Source organism: Leptonychotes weddellii, chromosome 16 (assembly GCF_054177405.1).
Source record: "Leptonychotes weddellii isolate Sample4059 chromosome 16, ASM5417740v2, whole genome shotgun sequence".
NCBI lineage: Eukaryota > Metazoa > Chordata > Mammalia > Carnivora > Phocidae > Leptonychotes > Leptonychotes weddellii.
The window spans coordinates 41,143,078-41,153,067 of record NC_138384.1 but is presented as its reverse complement, the minus strand read 5'-3'; the positions used below and the strand labels follow the sequence as shown (position 1 = coordinate 41,153,067).

Genomic DNA, 9,990 nt, shown 5'->3' with positions numbered 1-9,990 from the left:
GGGAGTGGGAGAGGGAGAAGCAGGCTTCCCCTCGAGGAAGGAGCCCGATGTGGGACTCGATCCCAGAACCCTGGGATCGTGACCTGAGCCGAAGGCAGACGCTTAACGACTGAGCCACCCAGGTGCCCTTTATGTGACTTTTTAAAACGATTTTATTTACTTATTTGTCAAAGAGAGAGAGAGAAGGAGAGAGCGAGCACAAGCAGGAGGAGCAGCAGGCAGAGGGAGAAGTAGGCTCCCCGCTGAGCAGGGAGCCTAACTCGGGACTTGAACCCAGGATCCTGGGATCATGACCTGGGCTGAAGGCAGACACTTAACCAACTGCACCACCCAGGCATCTTATGAGTTGTCATTTATATATTCTCCGCTGTGGTAATCACTAGTCAGAAGCAAAACACATTTCCTTAGAATAAGACCTCAATGTATTCATATCTTTAATACATGGAGACTTTCATAGAGCTGAGGAATAACTAACTACTCTTTTATCCGTTGTTGGTTAGGGGAAAGGATATAGTAACACTTAGTATGTCAAGAATGTTTGGCTACTGCTCTGAGAAAAGTTAGGGAGCCGGTGGATACCAAGTAGTGGTGGAAACGTGGGGACATCATAACCCCATGCCTGTTGGTGGGAGTTAGAAACTGGGGCAGCCATTTGGGAAGCGATCAGAGTCAAATTAAATTAGGGCATACCCCCATGACACAGCAGTTCTTTCCCTGTGCTTATGTCCCATAAACTTTTCCACGCTGGTTTAAGATTTTTTTTTTTTTTTAATTTTTTGAGAGAGAGAGAGCACATGAGAGGGGGGAGGGTCGGAGGGAGAAGCAGACTCCCCGCCGAGCAGGGAGCCCGATGCGGGACTCGATCCCGGGACTCCAGGATCATGACCTGAGCCGAAGGCAGTCGCTTAACCAACTGAGCCACCCAGGCGCCCTCCACGCTGGTTTATAAGGAGGATGAATGAGGATGTCCAGTGCAATGCTAGCTGGGGGGTAGGGGGAGGGGCAGGTTGGGGCTTCGAGACAGGCTCATTGTCCATCACTGGGAAAATCGAACATGGTGAGTTCATACCATAGACTCCATGCAGCAGTTAGGAGCAGCATAGTAGATGCACACAGCGCCACATGGCTGAGCCTTGTCTTTCTTTCTTTTTTTTAGATTTTTATTTTATTTTATTTGAGAGAGAGAGAGAGGGCACAAGTGGGGAGGGGCAGAGGGAGAAGGAAGAGAGAATCCCAAGCAGACTCCATGCCCAAAGGGGAGCCCGTCCCGGGGCTCCATCCCGCAACCCTGAGATCATGACCTGAGCTGAAATCAAGAGTGAGACGCTTAACCGACTGAGCCCACCAGGGGCACCCACATGGCTGAGTCTTAAGGCATAGTGCTGAATGGGAAAACAATGCAAAAACTGCAATCTTAGGGGCGTCTGGCTGGCTCAGTGGGAAGAGCATGTGACTCTTAATCTCAGCATTATGAGTTCAAGCCCCATGTTGGGCCTAGAGCTTACTTAAAAACAAAACCCACCATCTAGAATATGCTTGCATGCACAAACCCATATACATAGAGCTCTCAGATTTATAACAGTGAAATTGCAGTTCAGTAGGGAAAAGAAAGTCTTTTCAATAAATGGAACTGAGTCAACTGGATATCCATGTGGCAAAAAAAAGAACCCGGACCGACGCTTCACATTGTACACAGTAATAAATATAGTAAATATCAGCTGGCTTATAAATCTAAATGTGAAAGGGATAAAGAAGACTTTAGAAGAAAACATTAAAAAATATCTCCATGACCTTGAAGTAGGCGAAGATGTCTTCAGACACCAAGTGTTAGCCACGCAGGAAATAATTATTAATGATCAAATTAGACTACATTTAAGTTAAGAACTACTGTTCATTGGGGTGCCTGGGTGGCTCAGTCAGTTAAGTCTCTGCCTTCAGCTAGGGTCATGATCTCGAGGTCCTGGGATGGAGCCCCATATCAGGTACCCTGCTCAACGGGGAGTCTGCCCTCTCCCTCTGCCCCTCCCCCTGCTCATGCTCTCTCTTTCTCTCTCAAATATACAAATAAAATCTTAAAAAAAAAAAAAAAGAAATACTGCTCATCAAGAGGCAACATTAAAAGAACAAGAAGACAAGCCACATGGTGGGAGAAAATATTCACAACACATCTATCTGACAAAGGACTTGTACCCAGGACATATAAGAACTCCTACAAAACAATCAGAAAAAGGCAGGAAAATTAATATGCAAATAGGTAAAGAACTTGAACGGGCACTTCACAGGAAGCTATCCAAATAGTCAATAAACATATGAAAAGGTGCTCTATCTCATTAGTTGTTATTAGTCACCAGGAAAATGTAAATTAAAACCACAATAGAGGGCGCCTGGGTGGCTCAGTCGTTAAGCGTCTGCCTTCGGCTCAGGTCATGATCCCGGGGTCCTGGAATCGAGTCCCATGTTGGGCTCCCTGCTTGGCAGGAAGCCTGCTTCTCCCTCTCCCACTCCCCCTGCTTGTGTTCCTGCTCTCGCTATCTCTCTCTGTCAAATAAATAAATAAAATCTTAAGAAAAAAAACCTTTTAAAACCACAATAGAATGCACACCCATCAGAATGGCTAAAATTAAAAAGACTGACCATACTAAGGGTTGGATGTACAGGAACTGAATCCCTCATACAAATATGAGGGAATATAAAATGACACAAACAGGCAGTTTCCAGTGAAGTTAGATATACACCTACCCTATGACCCAACGCTTTCACTCCTGGGTGGAAATGAGGGCTTATGCCCACCAAAAACCTGTATTAGAAAGTTTAAAGCAGCAACAGTTTGTAATAGTTTGAAATACCAGGAATTACGGGTTTGCAATAGTCTAGCTTGTGATAGCCCTAAACGAGGTATAACCCAAATGCTCATCAACAGGTGAATGGATAGACTATGGCATATTCACACTGTGGAATACTATACAGCAACGAGAAGGAATATCCTACAAGGACAGGTAGACACAGATGAATCTCATCAGCACAGTGTTGAGTGAATGAAGCCAGACACAAAGGGGTACACGCTTCAGGATTCTATTTATATGAAGTTCAAACACCAGCAAAACCAGTGCGTGCTGTTAGAAGTTAGGATAGTGTTTACTCTTGGGATGTAGTGAGAGAGGCAGCGTGAGGGGGACTTCTCTGGGGCGGTCCTATTCTCTTTCCTTATCTGGGGATTGGTTACCAGAGGGTGTTCACCTGTGGAAATGCTGGACATTCACGACTTATCTGCCTTTTTGTGCGCATGTAATACTTTAATAAACAGTTAAAATATATGTATACATGCACACTAATTAACAATGCACATTTTGCAAAATCATCGGCATGCAAAGATAATAATTTGCATTAAAACTATCAGAATGGGGGTCGCCTGGGTGGCTCAGTTGATTAAGCGACCAACTCTTAATTTCAGCTCAGGTCTTCATCACAAGGTGATGGGATCGAGCCCCATGATGGTCTCTGTGTTGAGTGTGGAGCCAGCTTGGGATTCTCTCTCCTTTTCCCTCTGCCCCTCCCCCAACCCCACTAGAGCAAATGCATGCACGCTCTCTCTCTCTCAAAAAATAAAAATGAATAAGCAAATAGCCTGTTCTTCAAACAAACAAACAAGCAAGCAATTAGAATGGCCCATAGGAGAGAAGGCATTGGTGTGAGATGTGGGAATAAAAGAGAATAAATGAATAGGGGCGCCTGGCTGGCTCAGTTGGTAGAGCACGAGATTTTTGATCTCAGGATTTTGCATTCAGGCCCCACGTTGGGCATAGAGATTGCTTTGTAAAAAATGTTAAAAAGCAAAGAGAATAAGTGAATAGATAAAGAGGAGGAGAGGGTCCTCACATAGACTGATGAGGACAGCGAGCCATAAGCTGGGGAGCATGATTAAGGGAACTCTCTGGAGCATGGGGTCCAGACAATTTTCCCAAACGTGTTCATACAAAAGCATGCTACTCAGGACTCTGCTCAAAGGTTTGCCCTTATAGTTTGAATAGAGAAAAACCATGAGAGAAGTAAGCAAAGGGATGCAAAAGAAAATGCACCCTAGCGATCTACGTCACGATGTTAGGATTTCGAGCAGCAATATCATTTAAACAGTATAAACAGCATCCTGAAGTTACTGTTAAGCAGAATCTTTTTTTTTTTAAGATTTTATTTATTTATTTGAGAGAGAGTGAGCACGAGCGGGCTGAAGGGGCGGGGGAGAGAGAGAAGCAGACTCCCCGCTGAGCATGGAGCCCGATGTGGGGCTCGATCCCAGGACCCTGGGATCATGACCTGAGCTGAAGGCAGACGTTTAACCAACTGAACCACCCAGGCGCCCCAAGCTGAACGTTAACTGGTTTTGCACTTTGGTTCTGGAGTCCAATATAACGTGTTTTAGTTTTAGAGAACTGTAGGCATAAGAGATATAAACAGAACCGTGGGTTTGTTGCACTTAGGAAAATTATAGATACAATAATTTAAGTAGACACAGGGAGTGTATGAGAATTTTTTTTTCTTATAGGGGATCCCTACATTTCCCTGGACTAGATGTTTATCTGTCTGTGGTATTCGGCACTGATGTTCTGTGAATCAGTGGTTCTCAGATGCGAAGAGTCCTTGATCCCCATGTTACCACATCCCACCTCTGCTTAAAATCTTACCATAGCTCCCCAGTGCCCTCCCACCCTTCATGGTGGCTTATAGGGTCTAACTCACTGCCTCCTTTCGCATTGTCATTTACTCACTACTTCAATCTAGCCACTCGCAACTTTTGGAGGTCTTTTCTTCCACTCTCCACCCCAGGGTTCACTATTATTCATCCTTCAGGGCGCAGCTTCGGTACCTCCTCCTCCAGGAAGCACCCTGACCCTCTGGATTGAATCAGGTACCTCATCTGAGCTTCTATAGTCCCTGGGCTTCCCCATCCCAGCCCTCCGCCTGTGCCTCACCATCTGGGCCCTGACCACTCGGGGTCATCACTCTCTGGCTGGATCTAACTCTCCCAGTGGCCTGGGAGCCCCATGGGCTGGCTCAGTCACCATTATGTCCCTCGTATTGTCCAGCACAGGGCAGGCACAGAGCGGGCACTGAATAAATATTTTGTGGATAAATTCTAGAATTCTAAGTTGATGTGATCCCAAGTTTTTAAGGCTTGAAGAGTCTGAAAGTATGATTTTAAGTTTCCAAGAGTACATTTTTATACCGCTGTAGTTTCTCAATCAGAGGAAGCCGGCAGTCTGTGAGTTAATATTGGTTCATACTTTGTGGCACATACAGATTTTTTTTTTAATTGGGAAATTGAGGATAAACATCTCTGCTAGCAATTTGGGGCCCACATTTCCCCATGGCTGGAGCTGGTGACCAGGGTGCTGCTTTCCAGCTGACCATAGTCCCCAGTCTACTCTTTTTTTCATGTCACCTGCTTCCCAGAGGCCCTTGGGTTGGACACCACTGTTCAACATCCTACAATTATGAAGTTCCAAGACTCTTAGTAGCAAAGATCCCATGATTGTCAAATGTTGAGTTACTAAAATTCTTGAGATTCTCAGGGAACTGATTCTGACCTTAGGGTTTTAAGATTTCATGATTACTACAATCTATAGTTTATGCTTCTAACATTCCGCGTTCCCGAGATAATAAAGGCCCAAGGGTCTAATGTTTTAAAGGCTTAAAGTTAATGATTATGAAGTTACATGTCTCTGAAGGTTCTCAGGCTCTTTGCTCATGGTTGGCTTTTTTTTTAAGATTTATTTATTTTTAAAGATTTTATTTATTTATTTGTCAGAGAGAGAGAGCACAAGGAGGGTGGTGGCAGCTTAGAGAGAAGCCCAGGCTCCCTGCTCAGCTGGGAGCCCACTGCGGGGCTCGATCCCAGGACCCTGGGATCATGATCTGAGCTGAAGGCAGTCGCTTAACCGATTGAGCCACCCAGGTGCTCCATAAAATTTATTTATTTGAGAGAGAGAGTGCGAATGGTGGTGGTGGGGAGGAGTAGAGGGAGACAATCCCAAGCGGACTCCACACGGAGCGCAGAAGCCTGAGGCGGGGCTTGATCCCACGACCCTGAGATCATGACCTGAACTGAAATCAAGAGTCAGAAGCTTAACCAGCTGGGCCACCCAGGCGCCCCTTTGCTCATAGTTTTAATGCTGATGATCAAATGCTTCTGAAGTTCTACAGCCCTCTGAACATGAAGTCCTAAAGTTCAAGGATCTACAATTCCAAAGGTCTAAGGTTCTAAGATTCTGTAACTATACAGTTCTCTCGTCTTTGCTTATGTTGTTCTAAAACATCAAAGTTGGGTGAGCAACCATCCTGGTTGGCCCCAGACTGAGGGTTTCAGTGCTAAAAGCTGGAAGGTATGGTCATTCTATCTCAAAATTCTCAGGATCTACAATTCTAATCTGAAATTCTAAAGGTTTAGGGTTATAAGGCCCCAAGGATCTATGTGTATTAGAGTTTAGGTTTCTAAGGGTCTAAGATCCTGGTGGTGGGGGGGGGGGGATGAAAGATTAAAATTTCTAAGGTCTGTGCTTATAAAGTTCTATGTTCTAAGAGTGTCATTTCTAAAGGCCTCAAGTTTGAAGAATCTCTGAGCATGACATTCCAAGGTCCAAAAATCCAATATTTCAGCATCTTGCAATTCTAAGAAAATATGCTTATAAAATCCCACATTTCTGAAACTCTACATTTCTAAGGTTCTAAGGCAGCACTGCCCCATCCAGCATCCACCAGCCACATGTGGCTATTTAAAGTTAAATTAATTAAGGGTGCCTGGGTGGCTCAGTTGGTTAAGCGAATCGGGCTCCCTGCTCAGCGAGGAGCCTGCTTCTCCCTCTGACCCTCCCCCCTCTCATGTACTCTCTCTCTCTCATTCTCTCTCTCACAAATAAATAAAATCTTAAAAAAAAAAAATTTAAAGTTAAATTAATTAAAACGAAATGCAATTAAAAATTCGGTCCCTCAAGAAGCACTGGCCACATTTCAAGTGCTTACAGTCACAAGTACTAGCGGTTAGTGGTTAGTATATTGGACATCCCAGAGAGAGAATGTTTTCCTGTCACTGTGGAACATTCCATTGGATGGTGCTGGTCTATAGATTCACCTGCAAAGTGTCTGTGAGTCTCTTTCCCATCTTGCAGGCTACCAAGGTTCTGGAGCGCGGAGGTACACAGACCACCCCAGCAGCCTCCTCCCTTCTTCCTCCTTTCTCCTTCCCACCCCAACGCTCCTCCAGGTACCTGCCAAAGCCTTGATCCGGGAGCACTCAAAGAGGGAGGCGGCTGCAGTGGAGGCTGCTGGCTGCTCACGTTCCCAGGCCCGATCAGGACTCTCCCAGCGGGTTGCAAGATTGTTGTTGTTGGGGGCCGGTAGGCCCTCCATGTTGTCTACTTCCCCCGGTACCTGCGCCATTGGGGAAGGTGAGGCCTGGGAAGAAGCAGAGGCACATTAGGCTAGAAACAGGGCCTGAGCTCAGAGGTGCCGCTTCTAACAGTGGACAGGCTGTGAGTCCTGTCGACTCCCTTACCCTCAGTTTCCCTGTCTTTCAAGTGCACAGACTACTACTGACAGTTATGTTCATCCTGGCCACTTCACAGGGCTGTTGGTGAAGCTTAGCACCTGGCACAGGGCAGGGGCTGGGCAAACTCCCTGTATTATTGTTAGAATGACGACACCGTTAGCAGGAGAACTCCACAATGCAGTAAGAACAAGAAATAACATTTATTGAGCATTTGTGTTGCCCTCCGGACTTTATATGTGTTACCTTATTTAATTCCCACAAATTTAATTCCCTAAAGATAGGCTAGTATTTGGCCTGTTCTATAAAGGAGGAAACTGAGGCCCAAGGTCACAAAGCTAGTGGGTAGCCAGAGTTCAAATGCAGGTACTGTGATCAAATGATGGCATTAAACAGCCCCAATTCTTCACCCTTATAACCGCATCCTTTGCCATGTAACTCTTGACTGCTCTTCTACTGTAGCGATGGGAAAATTGGAAGAGTGTCCCCTTGCAACCTTGACTCTGGGTTTGGTCCCATGACTAGCTTTGACTAACAGAAGTAGGTGGAAGTGCTGGTGAATTCTGAGCCTAAAACTCAAGAGACTTCCCATGTTTTTGCTTGTGCTTGATTGTGGGGGTGAGGAAAACATTGTCAGCATAGTCCCTATCTAAGGCCCCAGTCACTAAAGCCAAGGCCAATTACAGCAGCTAACAGTCAACACCGCTCCCAACCCCCCATCCAACAAGTGAATAAGCCCAGTCGAGACCCCAAAAACTGCCCAGCTGAGCCCAGCCTAAATCACTGACCTCAGACTTGATGGTTAAATAAACGCTCAGCATTTTAAGACACTGAGTTTGGGGGTGGTTCCTTACATAGCATTATTGTGGTAACAGCTACCTGACATATTGTCTGATCCAGAACACCACCAGATTGCAAATATGAAATTTAAGGGGGTGAGAGACATCAGATGCGTTTCCTCCTCCCTCCCGGCCCCCTGATTCCAAAACTAAGAAAGGAGGGAACTGCGGGGAGATCAATGTCCTTCTCAAAGACTCAGACAGTTGACAACCCACCAGATTGTAGGAAAGCAGGGTCCAGGTCTTGGTCAGTGTAGTGGAGACTGTCCCTTTTGGTGGACACTCCAAAATTCACTGTTATTCTCTCCTTCCACGGAAAGCTCTAAGTGGGCACATGGCTACTTACCACCTGTGTGACCTTGGCCAGTCACTTCCTCTTTCTAGGCCTCAGTTTGTTCATCTGTAAAATGGTAATGATAACAGTGCCCATTTCCTAGGGATGTTTGTGGATGAAATCAGTTAATAATGCAGGGAACATGGTATCTAGTACATGCAAGCCCTTGATACATGGTCCTTGCTATTATTATTCATCCTCTGGTCACGTATCTTAGCAAATCAAAGTGCCTGTGCTCAAGTCAGACAGACATGAGTTCAAGCCCTGCTTTATTCCCGCTGTGTCTTTAACCCATCTTTAACTTGGCCTCTCTGCCTCAGTTTCCCTCCCTGTTAAATGCTGATCACAACTGTTTCCTCAGTGGAGGATACTTGGGGATGGGGAGGCACTTAGCACTTGGTGAGCGTCAGCCCGCGGAAGGGCACTGGCCATTACGCGACTGAATGGAGAAAAGGAAGGGAGGAGAAGGAGATGGGGGAGGCGGAGAGAGGTGCCCTGCGGCCCCAGCAAAGGCTGGAGGCTGGGGGTTGGAATCGATGCTTTAACCCTTCGAAGGCCGCACCTCTCTGTCCCTGCAGTCTAGTCACTGCTCGCAAGGAGGGGGCCCGGGAAGGACAAGGCCTGGGTGGAAGACCCACGCACGGCGGGAGGCTGGCTGGGCTGAGGGGTGGGGGCTCATTCCGCCCTGGCCCCCTCCCCTCCTCCAGCCCGGGAGACCCTAGGGGCTCAGGCCATGCCCACAGCGCGCGGGGAAGGGATGCTCGGGCAGGTGGGGAGATGCTGCAGGGAGGGGCTCTCACCCCACGCCGCTCACCTGGGCCCGCGGCCGCCGGTGCCGCTGTCCGCGCTGCTCGCGGCGCCCGACCGCCTTCCCTGTAGGCGTCCGGGGGCCCGGCCCGGCCCGGCCCGGCTCCGCTCGGCCCCGCCGGCCCCGCCGCTCGACCAGATCCGCATGCGCCGCCGCCGCCGCCGCCGCCGCCGCCGCGCCTCCCCCGCTCGCGCGGCCGCCGCGCTCGGCGCGCCCCCGGGACCCCCTCCCGCCCGCCGTCCCCCGCCGCCTCGGCCGCCTGCAGCGCCGGCCCACGCGCGGTCATACACCGAGCCACAGCACTCACGGGGCCAGAGGTAGCGTCACACACAGCCACGCACCCTCACGGGGTCACACACTCCCACACTGGCACACACACACACACAGGGTCACATACAGCGTCGCAAACATGACCCACAGCCACACACTCACACAGTATCACCCCCCACGGGGTCACACAGAGTCAAACACT

At 48.0% G+C, this 9,990-nt stretch overlaps 1 protein-coding gene and 1 long non-coding RNA gene across 2 annotated transcripts in view; one reads left to right on the top strand and one right to left on the bottom strand.

Moving 5' to 3' along the window:
* LOC145717589 (uncharacterized) overlaps positions 1-7,383 on the top strand; it is a 19,997-nt gene extending 12,614 nt beyond the window's left edge. Inside the window, exon 5 of the long non-coding RNA XR_014140920.1 lies at positions 7,161-7,383. This is a non-coding gene — a long non-coding RNA (uncharacterized LOC145717589). The remainder of the gene's footprint in view (positions 1-7,160) is intronic.
* The window catches only part of SPTBN4 (spectrin beta, non-erythrocytic 4), a 73,235-nt gene extending 64,871 nt beyond the window's left edge, over positions 1-8,364 (bottom strand). Inside the window, exon 1 of the mRNA XM_081806887.1 lies at positions 7,260-8,364. Coding sequence (XP_081663013.1) covers positions 7,260-7,431 — 172 coding nt within the window. The 5' untranslated portion in view covers positions 7,432-8,364. The remainder of the gene's footprint in view (positions 1-7,259) is intronic.
* Positions 8,365-9,990: the final 1,626 nt, after the last annotated feature.